Source organism: Anomaloglossus baeobatrachus, chromosome 8 (assembly GCF_048569485.1).
Source record: "Anomaloglossus baeobatrachus isolate aAnoBae1 chromosome 8, aAnoBae1.hap1, whole genome shotgun sequence".
Lineage (NCBI taxonomy): Eukaryota > Metazoa > Chordata > Amphibia > Anura > Aromobatidae > Anomaloglossus > Anomaloglossus baeobatrachus.
In genome coordinates, this window is record NC_134360.1 from 247,232,671 (window position 1) to 247,251,562 (window position 18,892).

Here is an 18,892-nt window from a genome sequence, read left to right on the forward strand (position 1 = left end):
TCCTGTCTACTACGCTGACTCGGTGATGAAACCCAAAATTGCAAGCAATCTGATGGTAGTAGATATCTCTGGTATGTGACTTATTTCATGCTGTGGGGAAAGAGTCTGGATCCTTATGCCTTTTTTTTCAGATCTGCAGCCCATGAGGACAGTTGGATCGTTGTAAAAATCTATTTTCAAGCCTATCATGATAGACACATTGCGTGAAGAAGGAGGAATTCCAGTGAATTTCCTGCGCCTGGAACACCAGGCGAGTCTATATTTAACAGCATCTAAAACTGTCAAGAATGTTTTGTGGTTGGATAACAGGGGCAGAAAAATGCGAAAAACGCAGAACTCCAGCTCTTCCAAATATGGAAATATTGTTACGTCTGGATGTGATTCCACATCTGGAAATACTTAGTACTGAATCTCTCCAGCCTGCTGCACAAATACCTCTTCCCCTCCAAGACTGAGAAACCCATTGTACCCCCTAAATGCTGAGAACGAAGCAGGGAAACACTGGCATCTTAGCAAGCCCCATCGTCTGGTGGACGGAGACTGCCTCCAATGCCCCTCGGTCATACACAAGCCTATAAGATACGCTATAAACTTGTGGCATCTCAATGATTGAGATCTATGTAATTAACTCATTGAGTGGTTACGAGAGACGCTCTAATGAATTGTCTTTGGAGACCACAAGTCCGGCGTGCACCACATAGTTCAGTAATTTCCTATGTCTCCTTCCTCTGATAGTCACTGTCTAGAGCTGGGGGCAATTTACGATAATGGGATACGCTGTGCCCCTAGCTCATCCAGCGTGGTACCCAGAGCTGTAAACGGCCAGATAGTATTTGTGGTTTTTCGGGTAAAAGCTGTAACTTGGACTGGTCACTTTCCATAAATGTGTAATTTTTGTTACCTGGTGTAATAGCCGCCATTCTCCTGAGTCCGGCGTTGCTTTTCTTTTGTTCCTACGCCTCTCCGTTCCTGAGAAACGCTCCCATCTTTCCAGTGTATAAATAAAGCCTTTTTAGACAAGTGGGCGTAGTCCTCATCTCTTTTTTTGAGTATCATGCCCACTTGGCTAACAAGACAGGATTTTTCATATAGGGAAGAAAGAGCTATATCTCAGGAATGGAGAGGCGTAGGAACAAAAGAAAAACAACGCCGGATTCAGGAGAACAGCGGCATTTACACCAGGTAAAAGAAATACATATTAATGGCAAGTGTCAGCTTTTTGTAAAGGTGCTCATGTAAATTCAGCATGCCTAAGCCTTCTTTATCCTATCATCATCTTACAGGCCCTCATGTCTTACATTAGATTGCCAGAAAACGTAAGTGTAGATGACAATAATCTATTATTTATGGGGATAAGAAAACAAAGAGAAGCTGAAGACTAAAACGACTGAGTTTTTGTTGTGGCCAAAAATTACTTGTCTCTCTTCCCTTAACTTTTAGGGAATCCCAAGTTAATTTAGGGGACTCACCTACTTGTCTGCAGCTACAAAGAGTTTGTCTCATCGTGCAAGACCCAACATTTACCAAACAGATCAATGATTTAATTAAGATCTGAGTAATACTTCCTTTCTCCTGCGGGGGCGCTGCAGGGAAATTGAACCGCTGATGCTGGTTTTCACTAGATCCGTGCATCTGCATCAAAAAGGATATATAATACAATATTCTTAGAAGTCTGGCCTAGATGTGATGCCAGAGCCAGAAGTTGGAACAGGTTTTTTTGGAGGTCAAGGAGTAAATCTTATTATACTTAAAGAGGATGGTGAAATTAAAGGGCAGCTTTCTTTTAGCAATAGCGCCATCCCTGACCATTGGTTGTGTCTGGTATTGCATCTAATTGAATAGAACTAAATTGCAATATCGCACCCAACCTATGATCAGAGGTGGCTGTGCTCTGAAAAAAAAGTAGCTATGCTTTCCTAATACTGGACAACCCCTTTAATTATAAGATATTGATCTTCAGGTCAAGGAGTAACACCTTAGTCCCCTGCTCTGAACCATGGTCCCCGGTAGTAGCAATAAAAGTGAGGCGCTCCAGTATATGGCTTGATACTGTCCTATGTCATTGCTCCGTGTTACCTAATCCTCATGCACCCCTAAAATCTTATACGTCATTGCTCCATGTTACCAAATCCTCATGCACCCCTAAAATCTTATACGTCATTGCTCCATGTTACCTAATCCTCATGCACCCCTAAAATCTCATACATCATTACTCTGTTATATAATCCTCATGCACCCCTAAAACCTTATACGTCATTGCTCCGTGTTACCTAATCCTCATGCACCCCTAAAATCTTATACGTCATTGCTCCATGTTACCAAATCCTCATGCACCCCTAAAATCTTATACGTCATTGCTCCATGTTACCTAATCCTCATGCACCCCTAAAATCTTATACGTCATTGCTCCATGTTACCTAATCCTGATGCACCCCTAAAATCTCATACATCATTACTCTGTTATATAATCCTCATGCACCCCTAAAATCTTATACGTCATTGCTCCGTGTTACCTAATCCTCATGCACCCCTAAAATCTTATATGTCATTGCTCTATGTTACCTAATCCTCATGCACCCCTAAAATCTTATACGTAATTGCTCTATGTAACCTAACCTAATGCACCCCTAAAATCTTATGTCATTGCTCCGTGTTACCTAATCCTGATGCACCCCTAAAATCTCATACATCATTACTCTATGTTATATAATCCTCATGCACCCCTAAAATCTTATACGTCATTGCTCCGTGTTACCTAATCCTCATGCACCCCTAATATCTTATACGTCATTGCTCTATGTTACCTAATCCTCATGCACCCCTAAAATATTATAAGTAATTGCTCTATGCTACCTAACCTGATGCACCCCTAAAATCTGTCATTGCTCCGTGTTACCTAATCCTGATGCACCTCTAAAATCTTATACGTCATTGCTCTGTTACCTAATCCTGATACACCCCTAAAATCTTATACGTCATTGCTCCGTGTTACTTAATCCTCATGCACCCCTAAAATCTTATAAGTCATTACTCCGTGTTACCTAATCCTCAAGCACCCCTAAAATCTTATACGTCATTACTCCGTGTTACCTAATCCTCATGCACCCCTAAAATCTTATACGTCATTGCTCCGTGTTACCTAATCCTCATGCACCCCTAAAATTTTATACGTCATTGCTCCATGTTACCTAATCCTGATGCACCCCTAAAATCTCATACGTCATTACTCTATGTTATATAATCCTCATGCACCCCTAATATCTTATACGTCATTGCTCTATGTTACCTAATCCTCATGCACCCCTAAAATATTATACGTAATTGCTCTATGCTACCTAATCCTGATGCACCCCTAAAATCTCATACGTCATTACTCTGTTACCTAATCCTGATGCACCTCTAAAATCTTATACGTCATTGCTCTGTTACCTAATCCTGATACACCCCTAAAATCTTATACGTCATTGCTCCGTGTTACTTAATCCTCATGCACCCCTAAAATCTTATAAGTCATTGCTCCGTGTTACCTAATCCTCAAGCACCCCTAAAATCTTATACGTCATTGCTCCGTGTTACCTAATCCTCAAGCACCCCTAAAATCTTATACGTCATTGCTCCGTGTTACCTAATCCTCATGCACCCCTAAAATCTTATACGTCAATGCTCCATGTTACCAAATCCTCATGCACCCCTAAAATCTCATACGTCATTACTCTGTTATATAATCCTCATGCACCCCTAAAATCTTATACGTAATTGCTCTATGTTACCTAACCTGATGCACCCCTAAAATCTTATGTCATTGCTCCTTGTTAACTAATCCTGATGCACCCCTAAAATCTTATACGTCATTACTCTGTTACCAAATCCTCATGCACCCCTAAAATCTCATACATCATTACTCTGTTATATAATCCTCATGCACCCCTAAAATCTTATACGTCATTGCTCCGTGTTACCTAATCCTCATGCACCCCTAAACTCTTATATATGGCTGGAGAAAACGTTCTTCATGTGCTAACACAGTGGCGTTAAAATCTGTGCAGACATTATGGAACAATATGACATAAAACACAAGTAAAACATTCCAACGCACTAAACACATAAAAATATACAAGGTGAACCGACTAATAAATTTAGAAGCCAAATGGAGTTGGAAGCCAGGGAAGGATATTGTGCATACAATAATATGTCTGCATGGAAAGACAAGGAGTGAGAAGAGACAGGGGCGGATTTGGGGGGTTTAAAAGGCGCAGTATATGATATTGATCCCTCATTTCCTCCTGTGTATGTGAAGAGTATGATTAGGTCCCATTCCTGCCTCCCTCCTCCCGATGCCAGACTGGGAGCCTTTCCTGTGTCTCCGGCTGCTCTCCCCCTTCTCTCCCTTTCTCTCCCTCCTTGGGAGACTCAGCCAGGCTCCATTAGACGGGGAGGGTCTTGGCCAGAGTTTGAGCCCAGCCGCATTCCTGGGATGTTTTTTTGAATGTGAAGCTCTGGAAGCGGTGGTGACGTCACGCTGTCTCCTATATAAGAGACACAGAGCCTGGAGCAGCTCAGAAAGCAGAGGCAACAAGCAAAGCACAGTACTGAGCACTCAGACCAGTACCGACAGCACCGCACTGGGACCAGTATAGCACAGACCAGTTAGCCAGACCAGAATAGCACAGGCACTGGAACCGGTGGAGCACCGAGAGACACACAGACCAATTAAGAAGCTTCGCTCCAATACCTAAATTTTTGGGGAACTATGCCTTACCTACAAATGACCCATCTCGTGGTTGTGGCCATCCTTGCCGGATTTGCAGACCTGGTAAGTATCATTTTATTGCATTCTACCTGTCAACTGATGCAAAGCATTCTTGCTCTGTCCATGTGCTTTATAGGACAGTAATAATATACCATTTTGTTATTTCCAGGCATTTTCATCATGCCCAGCAGTATGCCAGTGTCCCCTGGAGGTGCCAAAATGTGCACCAGGAGTTGGTTTGGTTCTTGACAGTTGTGGATGCTGCAAAGTGTGCGCCAAGCAACTCAATGAAGACTGTAGCAAAAGCCAACCTTGCGACCACACCAAAGGACTGGAGTGCAACTTCGGTGCCAGTCCCAGAGCCACCAAGGGCATCTGCCGAGGTAAGATGGCTTTTTTTCTTCACTTTTTTGCCTTGTCCCCGGTGAGGCTGCAGGGGGAGCAGGTTCTTACTGGTTGCTTTTAGTTAAGGAGTTCTGGGAATCTCAGCCCTTGTATGGATATGCTTTATTGATGCTAGTTTGGCAGAAAGGCTCGTGATTTCAGCAGTCTGGAATGCAATTCAGTGTCTGGCTTTAGGAAAATGAGCAGGAAAAGTAATTGTGACTTCTGATTCCCTCATTTAAGAACTTGCGTTGGCTGCAATGAAGTCCTAACGTCTTTTTTTTTCTTTTTCATTTCCTTCTGCAGCCAAGTCTGAAGGAAGACCTTGCGAATACAACTCCAGAATTTACCAGAATGGAGAAAGTTTCCAGCCAAACTGCAAGCACCAGTGCACGTGTATAGACGGGGCTGTTGGCTGCCTTCCATTATGCCCTCAAGAACTTTCCCTTCCTAACCTTGGTTGCCCAAATCCAAGACTCGTGAAGGTGCCTGGGCAGTGTTGTGAGGAATGGGTGTGCGATGACACCAAAGATGATCTGGAAGACTTCTTAAGCAAAGATTTCGGGATGGATAATGAAGGAGACCTAACGAGCAAAAACGAATTTGTGCCAATTGTTAAGGGAGGACACAAAATGCTTCCCGGTAAGTTCTCTTCAACTTTTCCATTCTTGCCGAATTAGAATCCTGTAACATATATGTTACATATATTATCATCCTTGGGTATTCTCTTACCTTTTGCCTTACCTTTCCTTCTAGCCTTTGGCTCAAATCACCAAGCCCATGTGTTTGAGGCTCAGAAGTGCATCGTCCAAACGACGTCTTGGTCTCAATGCTCGAAGACATGCGGGACGGGCATCTCCACAAGAGTCACCAATGACAATAAAGACTGCCGATTAGTGCGAGAAACTAGAATCTGCGAGGTCCGGCCATGTGGACAGACAAACTACTCACAGTTGAAGGTAAGCGCTCTTACGTTACGCACGTTGACTGCTTTTCACCTTTCTTCTGCCGATATCGTATGGTTGCATTTCAATTTTTGCTAATATTATTTTACCATTTCATTTCCAGAAGGGAAAGAAATGCACAAAAACAAAAAAGTCTCCGTCTCCAGTCCGATACAGCTACGCCGGCTGCTCCAGCGTAAAGAAATACAAGCCTAAATATTGCGGATCTTGCGTTGACGGAAGATGCTGCACCCCCCAACAGACACGGACTGTCAAAATCCGCTTCAGGTGCGAAGACGGAGAAACCTTTACGAAAAATGTGATGATGATCCAGTCCTGTAGGTGCAACTACAACTGTCCACATACCAACGAAGCCTACCCTTATTACAGACTATTCAACGACATCCACAAATTCAGAGATTAAAAGGAAAAAAACAAATTAAGAGACAATTGAGAATAACGGGAATATTCTGTTGTGGAGATGTTGCAATTCCATCTTTGGACACGATGTGGCACTAGGAACTTATACAAGTGAATTTCCACCTGGTCTTCATTACAACAGACTGACATTTTTACAGCTTCATAGTACTGGAGCAAACACGTCGCTTCTTTTTTTGGAGCAATTGATAATAATAATATTATAATATATATATTTTTTTTTTCTTGTTAGTAAATTATCTTTAAAGTATTCTTCTGGTCCTTAAAAATAAAAAATAAGAATTGTTCCTGCAAAAAAAAAAAAAAGTTATCAAATGACCAAACTTGGGAGAACAAAAAAAAAAAGTTTTAAAGCAATTACGAGTTTTTACATTCCTTCCTAATGGCGCTTAGTGAAGCGTTTCTCTGTGGCAGCTATCACAACCTGACAATTCTTAAGAAAAGCAGAAGTTAAAAATTCCTTTTTTTTATTTTTATTTTTAATTTTTATTATTTTTTTTTTTTTTTTATTTATCGAAAAACAAAATGTAGCTTTTTACGTTTCGGTGACAAAAAATGTAATACTGGAATAAATTGTAAATTGTTTTAATTTTTATATTCAATGAATTAAAGAATTTATTTATGGAAATAATCAATTAATAAAAAATTATTTACCTATTTTTTATATGAGGTTCCACCTTTGTCTTTGTTCTTTTATGCAATGTATAGTTCATAGTTCGTAGTTTTACATTTATATATTGCAATATTTGGTTAAAACAAGTATGAGTTTTCCATATGTTGTTTTTTTTGCCTATGGACATATTTAAAGGGCCAGTGACCCAATTAATAACCTATAAAAGGGCTGCTTATAAAATGAACTATGAGAATCACACATATGTATATGACTGATTTTAGAGGTATTAGCACTGCAAATACATAGGATACAATAATAATGATGGGGGTTGACACTTCCTGTTAGTTTTCCCTTTAATGTCTGTTATAGGGTGATAACAGAGAACAATAGTTTGTTGTTGCTATAGATCTGTTAACATAGATCTATTTTCACTTTAAATATGTAACCTGAATGCCAAGCGTTCAGGCAAAGGAGGCCTTGGCATGGGGTCACCACATCCCTGGGACTTCCCCATGTGCAATAAAGGTCCATTTCCGGCAAAGGAGAACTTGGTATAAGGTCAGTGCTCTCCTTTAACTCTATACATAAATGGTCTAGTTTTTAGGCAAAGGAGGTCTTGGTGTAGGGTCACCACATTCCTGGGACTCTTCAAGTAGCTACATACATCAGAGGTCAAGGTTTGGTAAAAGTGGCCTTAGTGTAGGGTCACCACATTCCTGGGACTCTCCTATAAACTATGTACGATAAAGGTCCATTTTCAGGCAAAGGAGAACTTGGTATAAGGTCAATTCTCTCCTGGAAATTGACCTTTAACTATATATAGAAAAGGTCTAGTTTTCAGGCAAAGGAGGTCTTGACATAGGGTCACCACATTCCTGGGGCTCTTCAATTAGCTACATACATTATTAGAGGTCAAGATTGGGCAAAAGTGGCCTTTGTGTAGGGTCCCCTCATTCCTGGGAGTCTTCAATTAGCTACATACATTATTAGAGGTCAAGATTGGGCAAAAAGTGGCCTTTGTGTAGGGTCCCCTCATTCCTGGGAGTCTTCAATTAGCTACATATATTAGAGGTCAAGATTTGGTAACAGTGGCCTCAGTGTGGGATCACCCCATTCCTGGGACTCTCCTAGGAACAATGTACGATAAAGGTCCATTCTCAGGCAAAGGAGAAGTCAATGCTCTCCTGGGAATCTACCTTTAACTATGTACACAAAAAGTCTAGTTTTCAGGCAAAGGAGGTCTTGACGTAGGGTCACTACATTCTTGGGACTCTTCAAATACCTCCATACATTAAAGGTCAAGCGTTGGTAAAAGTGGCCTTCGTGAAGGGTCACCTCATTCCAGGGACTCTATGATTAACTATGTACATTAAAGGTCCAGTTTTCAGGCCATGGAATTGGGTCACCACTTTACTGGGACTTTATCTATACCCTAAAGTTTAAGTTTCCAGGCATATGAGGTCTTGGTGTAGGGTCACCACATTTTGTTGGGCTCTATGATTAACCACATAAACCAAAGGTCCAGTTTTCAGACATATGAGGTCTTCTCTACTTGTTTCCAATTACTTTCTAAACTCATATTTTGGCAATGACTGCTATAAAACGTATATACTATATACTGTGATGACATCATCTCAAGTATCACAGGCGTGACATAAAGCGCCAGCACACTGACTTTCTATGAGACAAAGGGTTGGAGGAGGTCACACGCGCGTGCATAGCATGACTTGACATATTCGCCATTCTTCGCACGGTTGAGAGGTCCTAATCTGCCTCCGGTTGGCGAATGTTGTAGTGAATACATTAACCTGTCGGCGGGAGGTTTCTCGCTTTCAATAAATGAGTCTGAAGCGATGAGGCCAGTAGTTAATCCGTATAACTACATCATTAAAGGCAAACATGCTGGTAACTACATCGGAATGTCTGGAATCTCAAGAACTTTCCAATAAGGTGTCCAGTCTGCAGAAAATATGCCTTTATCGTGAGATTTCTTATACCAAGGCTTTATGAAGCGGTGCACAGCTACGCAGGGGGTGACATTCTTGACAGATGGCCTCTCGGAAAGGGGTGAGGGACGGTTAGGAAGTCTAAGGCTTAGTGTATTATATTTGGGGTAATACGGTTTAGTATCAAATACTAGTATAATTCCACTTGAGAGGATGATAAAGGTATACTAATGATATTATACTGTAAAAACACTAGATAAACCTGTGATTCAGTGCCTTATAAGGTAGCTGCCTATAGGGGGCACTAACGAGACAGTGTGCTTCCTTCTGGAGGAGACCTATTTTACATACATTTTCCCATTGAGACTCCATATACAAGCAAGATCTCCACATTGACAGTTCCCCCCAAAAAATATTTATTTTTTAAAAGTGTCACACTCTGCATATAAATAATTCTGCAGAAGTGGAGCAAAGGTATTATTATGCGCACAATAGTCCACAAAAAGAAGAAAGTTAAGGTCTAAGGCGGGCTTTACACGCTGCGACATCGCTAGCATTTGCTGGAGATGTTGAGCGCGATAGCGCCCGCCCCCATCGTACATGCGATATATGGTGTTTGCTGCCGTAGCGAACATTATCGCTACGGCAGCTTCACACGCACATACCTGGTCGGCGACGTCGCTGTGACCGCCAAACAATCCCTCCTTCAAGGGGGAGGTGCGTTCGGCGTCACCGCGACGTCACCAAACGGCCGGCCAATAGCAGCGGAGGGGCGGAGATGAGCGGGACGTAACATCCCGCCCACCTCCTTCCTTCCGCATTGCCGGTGGACGCAGGTAAGGAGATGTTTGTCGTTCCTGTGGCTTCACACACAGCGAGGTGCGGTGCTGCAGGAACGACAAACAACATCGTACCTGCAGCAGGAGCGATATTAAGGAAATGAACGACGTGACACATATCAGCGATTTTTGTCACTTTTGCGCTCGTTCATCGTCGCACCTAGGATTTACACATTGAGATGTCGCTACCGGCGCCAGATGTGCGTCACTAACGTCGTGACCCTGACGATATATCGGTAGCGATGTCGCAACGTGTAAAGCCCGCCTAAGTCAAAACTACTACACCTGACCAGCCCAGTTCTTGTACAGACTAGGAGGACCCAGCTGCACAGTCCCTAAAAGCCCCTGCGCAGACTGAAAGAACCCTAACTAGATGTCTAAGATGACCACTAGGACCTTTGCTTTCTAAGCAGCCATTGAGGGTATCACGTACCTCCTTAAGAATTCGGGGAAGGTGCAGAGTAATAATAAAGTAAACCACAAGTAACAGTCTGCCAGGAAAGCACTTGGCAGACAGGCTCTATACCAAGCAGGGTCCACTTCAGAAATATCACCAGTGGGAAATGCAAGCCCGGGGAAGCTTTAAATAGTCCCCCCCCCCAGCCTGGTGATAGGGCAGACTGAATTACAGCGTTGGAAACACTTGTTAGCAGAAAGGCACTGAACACAAACAAAGTATTCAGAACCAGGACAACAACCAAACCTGACTGTGGCTCCATAGAGAGGGAAATAGACCACAGCACAGGAGGCTTCTAGATCAAATCCAAGGCATGACAAATATATTTTGTTCTAATGCAGTAAATCCAGAGGGGGGAGGCTCCTGCTGCAGTCAGTTGTCATAGAGACATTCATTGTACAGATTTTTCCTTGCACACAATTAGTCAATCCTCTCTTCACCTGATCAAAGGCAGAGGGGTTATTTACAGGGGAAAATAGAGTTTGTATTCGTGACGCCACCTGTGGTTTGCGGCTAACATAGGAGCCACCGCTGTGGGAGGTGTCCACTGGGGCAGCTGGTAGCACAGCTGGGTTGGTGCAGCTCAACACAGGCAGAGCTCAGGCTCCAGGGATGTTGGGAGTAGAAGTCTTCTGCTGCCATGCAGCTAAGGCGTGGGTAGGGAGCGGGAATGATTGGACGACACAGGGGTTGCAGTCAAAGTTCTTTACTCACTGAAGTATCACCGCCTCTGTGGTGCCGGGTCCCGCTGTCATTGGCTCCACCCGATCCCGGATAGTTTGGAGGTCAGAGCCGGTGCTTTTCTCTGTAAGTCCTTCCTCCCTGCGCTGCGATGTGTGGGTCCCCGCGGCCTGAAGCTACGCTGGCACTCTCGTCCTTGTATTGGCTTCGGTCCTGTCCCGTATGTCAGGCAGCGTGAGTCCTTTTCTGGTGCCGCTGTCTTTTGACCCAGCTCCTGGCTCTAGTATGCTGCTGTGCATTGGGTACTTTGTGTGGGCCAGAAGACTTGAAATCCTCTGCCCGGCGGATTCTGCTGGTGGTACGTGCAGTACCCACCAGCCAAAGGCACCACACCCTGTTCTATGCGCTCGGTCCTGATGGAGCTATGGCGCAGCTCTCTCCTCAGCAACAGTCTTCTCTCCAATCCTCATTTGTTTCCTGTTGCTAGCTAACTGTCTGTGCCTGTCGCCTTTATCCCTATTGTCTAGCTCCACCCCCCGGGTTGCTGAATTAGTCGGCAGGAGGTCCACTACTTTAGTGATGGCCACCCCCAAGACCCTACCCTAGTCCAGTCCCAGTGGGAGGGCAACTGAACTGTGTGTTGTGTGGATTGTGGTGTTTACCGGCAATGACCTCTTCCGTACCCGGTACTAGTGTGTTAGCCTGGGCAGGTGTCTCACTGACCTAACAAATCGCAAGTTGTGGCAGCAAGACCCCTGTGGTGTGGATGTGTGAACTGGCAGTGGGATGTGTGTTGCTCAGAGTCAGCCTATTGTGATAGGTGAGTGGATGAGTGAGTGTGAGAGGCAGAGAACCCCTTTATAGTCACATCCGAGTTGAGCGTGCAGTGTTCAAGATATTATTGCACACACAGAATATATTATTAGTAAGATCACAGACAAAAGATGGCCCCTGTGCAAGAACAGTATATGGGTCCTTTACAGCCCAATAGCTCATAATAATGCACAATTCCACCTGCTTTGGAGGTAGACGTGGACCCCATTACGGTTCCACCAATGATATGTCTGCCCCTGGATATTTATGAATCATCCAATAAGAAATACATCAGAGTGGTCGGTGATAGCTCCAAAGTGGGGTTGTCTTCTGCTGGAGTTAAGCCCATTAATGGATCTCAGGTAACCTCGTGGGACAGTCAGAACCTAGTAGGACTCAAAAGCCAAGCAATGGCTGTCAGTATAAGATAATCTCTTTAATACATAAATCATTTCAAGTCATTCATCAATGCAAGGCTGGCTTGTTAGATGCAGGTGGGGGTTAGACTAGGATTTGCCTTTCCATGAAACAGACAAGATATCCAATTTCTGTGCCATTGACTTGATGACCCATGTACAAGGAATCTCTGGCAAAGTTCACAAGTTTTGGGGAAATGTTATTATTACTATTATTATTCATATTAGACAGATACAACAAAATATTGAGAATTAAAGAGGAAAGCAAATTGTTCCATATTCGGCATAGCTCAGTGTTCCCAAAATTAAGACAGGGCTTCTTCTTGCAACTCCTTATTTTAGCCTAACAAGACAGGAAGTGCAACCTTTATTTCAAGTTTTAAGTTTGGCCATCATCACAACAGAAATAAGTAATATATTCCTCCCTTTCTAAGTTGCATTTTCTCTTAAATTTAAAGATACCTCCTATTCTCCACACAGTGAGGAGGGGGATGCAGCTGCAGCTTCTCTCTCTGTCTCTCTCTGTGTGGTTCGGTGACACTTCATGTTGTGAGATGGGAGGAAGAGCAGCTTTCGGACACCATTTTTCTGCACAGCACAATGGGATGTGTGGGGAGCAGGAACGGACAACATGGGGTGATCACACAGAGACTTTTACAAAATTCACCGACTGTCATGGCGGCGGCGGGTTCTGGTCAGATTACATATTCTGACACTCCACATGAGAACTTATCTGGTGCCTGTGATCAGCACAGGCAAACTCGGGCAGGTTGGCAAGAGTTAATCTGTGCTAGACTGCTTGTTAGTCTCCTTTGATCACATGTTGTGAGGAAGCCAATCACATCTGCTCCCCTCCTATATATGTTGGCTCGATCCTTCCACCTATGCCAGCTATAGTTTATCTTAGCTGGTCTGGTGATGTGTAGTGATTCAGACTATCTAATTATACTTGTTGCTGTGTGCGGTTGTGAAGTTAACCCTCGCTGCCTTTTTGTTGCTACCTTCCTCCTCTTGCTTTACTTCTGATCTCTCATTGTCTATTCCTGTGTGTGTGTGTGTGTGCAGTGTAGTGTGTTAAGAGTTTTGGTTTTCCCTTGTCTGTCTTTGTATATTTTCCATTACACTTCTGCCCCATCATTCCCTGGGGGGAGGGAAGTATCACAATAGTACTGGTCAGCAGCATAGCCAGGAGAGAGACTCAGGCATCTCCACCATCAGGAGTAACCCTGAGTTTAGAGATAGCCTAGTGTCACCTAGTGTGAGGTCCAGCACAGGAGCACCTGTCCCCCGCTATCCTAACAGTGACCCCGTGATACAGGCCCACTGAACACCAGGAGAGCTTGCGAGGAATAGTTAGCAATATATAGAAGCCACAAAAATGTATAAAAATCTACGGCTCACATTGTGAGTTGTAAGACTAAGTACATTTTACGGTGAAGCTAATGATGTTGCCTATGTAATGAGATTTGTTATCACGATCTACAAAAGATGTTATGTAACCCAACAATAATAAATATAAAGTATGTGACCCCCGCAGCCGTTCATCGACCAGTAAAAAAAAACGATATTTCACGGTCACCCAAACTCCAGCAGTTATTGCGGTTTTACTAGCATGTCACGGTTGCCTAAGTTTTCAGAACATCGGTCTGTCCTGTAAATTTACAACCAAATTTAGCTTTGAATTAGTGATAGAATAAACTCTGAGCCAATTACCTGCTCCCGAGCGCATTCAAAGAAAGAGGCAGTAAATTTACCCGCTATGACGTGCAATTAATTCTGCTATTGTTATGATGTCACCCAGCGTTTTGCTTGGAGGGATCCATAAACTATTCAATCGGTCTTTTGGCCAACAACAGCCATTCTTCCCATCTCCTTTTCTTAGTGTGCATGAGTTCTTAATGGGAAAACGTGAATAAGCCACTGCCACAAAGCTCTGGAGGTGCAAGGAACAAAGGATCAGTCGTGGTGAAATCCAAAATGCCCAATACTTGCTTCATCATTAGAGCAGAGTGGTCTCGTCCCTCCTAAATCGGCAGGTTTGGCTAACTTTTCCAATTATGTTCATGATAAGTTTAAATAAGAAAGGGAAAGGCTAATGTGAAAGCTCCATAAAGTCTCCTAAATGCTATTTTACGCAGAACTTAAAATCATACTCTTGGAATAAAAGTTGGCCAAACTCTACAAATCCAATGGGGTTGACCATCAGACTGAGCTGTATGGTGGACTTTCGACTGTCCAATCACGGCACACGTTGGGAGGAAGAAAAATTGGCCATTTTTTATTTCAAGATTGCAATTCTTGCATGCATATTTATAGTGGCAAAATCGTTGGCCAAATTTAGACTTTAGTGAGTGTAATTGCATCTCCGAACTTTGGAAGGTCTATGTCATGGACAGGCATTTAGACAGAGAGAGGACCCACTGAATCACTGGAGGACCCTGCGTAGGGGATGAGTCTACGAGACAGGTTGTTTCATTTTCACCATAGCCCGTCGTAGGGATATGTACTTTGTAAACTTAAGGATATCCACAGCTTGCGTCTCCGAAGTGCTCTCTGATGGCTTACTGTCGCATGGAGTTTTACACAAAGCTCTTCAGCCCTCATGGCGACATCAGACGCTGTTCACATTGCAAAATCTGACACTATGCCCGTTGGTTTCTCTGGTGTTCCTGATCTACACTGGCATACTCGGGCGTCCACTAGCTGTGTGCTCATTCATAGACAGGCTAGCAAGAGTTAAAACTCTGCTAGCTTGCTTGTTAAGCTTCTGGGATCACATGTTGGAAGGAAACCTATCACATCTGTTTCTCTCAAACTTAGGTTGGAGGAAATCTTCTACCCATGTTGACTATATTTTCTGCTGTGTTGGTCTATGTGCTGTGGTGTTCTAGATTTGGTGTTGTTCTGGAGTTAAAGTATTGACTTGTTGTTTCCACCCTGCTCTTATTTTCCTCCTAATCTCTTGTTGTCTTATACCTCTGTGTGTGCATACTGTGTTTTCCGTTTGTCTATTTCTGTGGGTTAAAAAACACACTCCTGTCCTGCCCCCTGCATCTTTCCGTGGGAGGGGGTATTGGATCAGGGCTGGTCAGGAGCAGAGCCAGGAAGGTGACTCAGACGTCCCCACCATTAGGGGTATCTCTGAGACAATGGATAGCTATGGCTCCCCAGCCTGAGGGTCAGCCTAGGAACCCCGATTTCCTACGCTCCTGATAGTCCCGGGACACACATGGCATTTCCAAAGTGTCGACAAACAAATTTGTGATTAGAGCTGGTATTATTTATATAATGGAGGAACAGCTATGGGTCAAACAAGATACAATTGGCAAAGGCAGCTATAATTCCTTCTGGAATATCCCCAGGAGGTTCCAAGATAAAGGGAAGAGATCTCCAGAACAACCAGAAGAGATGGAATCTACCGGTGATGCCAACAGCCTCTTGTAAAGCAGCAATTGAGGAAGATTTCTTGTGCCTGATGCCAGGATGCTTTGTCATCCGATGGAGCCCCGCCAACCAAATAGACAGGTAAGAAGGTGTAAAGGGGGGCACAAACGTAATTGCATTAATGCGTATAGGTTTAAACAACATGGAATGCTTGATTTTGCCCCTATTTGAAAGACCATGCCGCCAGGGGGAGATAAGCAGTGGTGGGGCACCAAGGGGGAGATCAGCTGCAGTGGTCGGGTACGTGTCCGATGTCCAATTACATCCTAATTCTACAGGGTTGTGTACAGCGATAGCCTTCCTTTAACAGCCCCGAATATTAATAATAATAAATAATAATAAATCTTTATTTTTATATAGCGCTAACACATTCTGCAGCGCTTCACATACATCAGTAACACTGTCCCCATTGGGGCTCACAATCTAGAGTCCCTTTCTGTATGTCTTTGGAGTGTGGGAGGAAACCGGAGAACCCGGAGGATACCCACGCGAACACGGGGAGAACATACAAACTCCTTGTAGATGTTGTCCTTGGTGGGATTCGAACCCAGGACCCCAGCGCTGCAAGACTGCAGTGCTAACCACTGAGCCACCACAAGAATGCAGTGCTAACCACTGAGCCACCACAAGACTGCAGTGCTAACCACTGAGCCACCCTGCCGCCCACATATTCTTACAATAATCCATTATCCAGTATGCAAAACTCCGCAGTGTTAAAAAGTCAAGCAGTATTTTCTCGTTGCCTTTTTGACACTCCTTGAAACAAATTTACAACCCTATACTGTATCTTCTAATAGGATTTTTTTTTCTTCTTTTTGTTCCTTGCCAAAGGCAATTTAAGCTGTTTTGGAATTTAAATACCACATGGCATTTGTTCTAGAAAATGGTGAACTTGTCAGAGCAAAAAATTGCAAGGAAAAAAAAAAGAAGTCAAGGTGTAGAGACGTAGATGCATATTTTCAGACACGGCTGAATGTAAACCTCCCATGTACTCAAATCAATCAACATTTTAAAGAGAAAGGAGATATTTTGCCTCTTGCATTTCAAGGTCGTTCAGAGGTTATGTAAATTAAAAAAAAAAAGCATGGAGGGACGGCGAATGTGAAGAATGAACCGACACTGACGGCGGGCTTTTTCTATCCAAATATCTGAACGTCTCTTCTTAGAAAAAAAAGTCCACCTTTAAGTATTTTTGGGCAGGCAGCTATCAGAAGCGTAAACCAAAAGATGTTGGTCTCTGTCTAAATTTTAGTCACGCACAAATATTGCTTGCGCAGTAGTGAACGATAAAAGCGTGCATTGCTTAAAGAGGACCTGTTGCAAGCTCAATAGAATTAAGTTACACACCTTATAAAAATGTCACACTAGGTCAGCAACGATACTACGATACTACAGATGAGAGCAAGCCACCTGCTTGCAACCAGAGATAGAATGAACTGAATAATATCATCAGCACCAGTACAGGGAAGAAGGAAGTATTAAGTACCAAGAGAATACTGATAATCAGCAGCTGGGTGGAAGACGAGCTCCTGTTGAGTCCAAAAGGAGAAGAGATGAAAATTCAGCAAGGGAAGCAGCAAGTGAGCAGCGAAAGGTAAGGGAAGGGGATCCCTGCGTCTAGGGAAGGGGGAGATGGTGACCCCTGACCAAACCTACTGCTGGTCCCTGGGGTCCCTCACCAGTCTAGATAGGTTCCACTTTTATGCGCCGAGCTGGATACCTGACCCTAGGTATCTCTAGTGCTGAATCCTAAATAGGGAACGGGTGGGATGAGCTCTTTATGAACCCCACTAAACACAAGAGAAGACACAAGGAGGACAAGCATGAACCACTTATTCACAGATGACTCAGGCAGGAGTTCAGTAAAGCTTCAGCAACGATACTAAAGAAGAGAACAAGCCACCTGCTTTCAACCAGAGCTAGAATGAACTGAATAATATCATCAGCACCAGTCCAGGGAGAAGGGAGTATTTAAGGACCAAGATAACGCTGATGATCAGCAGCTGGGTGGAAAGAGGGCTGCACTGGGTCCAAAAGGGGGAGAGATGAATCCAGCAGGAAAACTTCCAATACCAATGAATACTAATAGCAGGAACAATAGAAAGTCAGGGAGCATTTTGTACAGCCAAACGCTGTGACTTTCTATATCCAGAAACCACATGACTGACTGTCACCCTTGACAAAAAATCTCTGCGCTCCCCGGATTCTGAATATCTTTTCCACTTTGCGCTGTGTTGCTCCATTGCAGTGATATTCACATTTGTTGCTTTTGAAGAGCAATAGGTGAAATCTCTGCTTGCAGGCCAACTGGGCATTTCTGCAGAGTCTTCTATGGGGGGAATGTGTTTTCACCCCTATCTCATAGACAAAACTCGGCAGACTGTTAGACTGCTAGCTCAGCTGCCGAGTTGTGACTGGTAAGGGTCTAGCAGGGAGGGGAGAAGACTGAGTTCAGAACAGAGATTTCACCTGATGCTCTTTAAAAGCACTAATTGTGAATATCTCTGCAATGGAGCGACGCAGTGCAAAAACCAAACAACCCGCAGAATCAGCGGAGCTCAGGGATTCGGAAAAGGTATAACTTAATTTTTGGGATTAAGTGACAGATCTTCTATAAAGAGGAACTTTGACAACATAAAATAACCCGTTTTTGCTCTTATTTTATTCCCACTGCTCCCCTAAGTATTAATATGGGCTTTTTACGCTTTTTTTTTTTGTTCATTTTTATTGTTTTGTTGCTCAGACGGTAATTATGCAGAGCAGTCTAACGACTCACCCCATCATAACGACCATAACGATGAGCACTGAATAAAAAGACCCATATCTCTGGAACCAAATGAAGGATTAAAAAACAAACAAAACTTGGATTGTTCAGGGGAGCAGTGGGAGTAAAATAGGAGATAAAATGTGACACCTTTGACCTGGTGACAGGTCCACTTTAATCTTTGGCGCTTGCTTGGCCTTGTTGTGGTTTTGTCCTGAGCTGAAGGCCTAAGTAATCTATAACAGAGCAGTTGCTAGGCAACTCCAGAGACCCTAGTAACCAGGCTGTCTTGCATGATCTATGTCTTAGGCCGGATCACACTTGTGAGTGACTCGCGTGATTCTCACATCGCATCACCCTGCACGGCCGCGCACTCTCCGGACAGGAGCATCTCCGCTGCATA

General features: G+C 43.6%; 1 protein-coding gene across 1 annotated transcript; it reads left to right on the plus strand.

Moving 5' to 3' along the window:
* Positions 1-4,546: 4,546 nt before the first annotated feature.
* CCN1 (cellular communication network factor 1) lies at positions 4,547-7,180 on the plus strand. The gene is made up of 5 exons (XM_075320519.1): positions 4,547-4,813; positions 4,920-5,133; positions 5,441-5,776; positions 5,891-6,093; positions 6,203-7,180. The coding sequence occupies exons 1-5, from the start codon at positions 4,751-4,753 to the stop codon at positions 6,500-6,502; spliced, it is 1,116 nt and encodes a 371-aa protein (XP_075176634.1). The 5' UTR covers positions 4,547-4,750; the 3' UTR covers positions 6,503-7,180.
* The last annotated feature ends 11,712 nt before the right edge of the window (positions 7,181-18,892 follow it).

Bases quoted from the DNA above. Each gene is read 5' to 3' on its own strand.
- CCN1 (XM_075320519.1), top strand. From the start codon at position 4,751: ATGCCTTACCTACAAATGACCCATCTCGTGGTTGTGGCCATCCTTGCC. The intron at 5,777-5,890 runs GTAAGTTCTCTT...CTTTCCTTCTAG, and splicing joins AGGACACAAAATGCTTCCCG to CCTTTGGCTCAAATCACCAA. The intron at 6,094-6,202 runs GTAAGCGCTCTT...TTTCATTTCCAG, and splicing joins CAAACTACTCACAGTTGAAG to AAGGGAAAGAAATGCACAAA.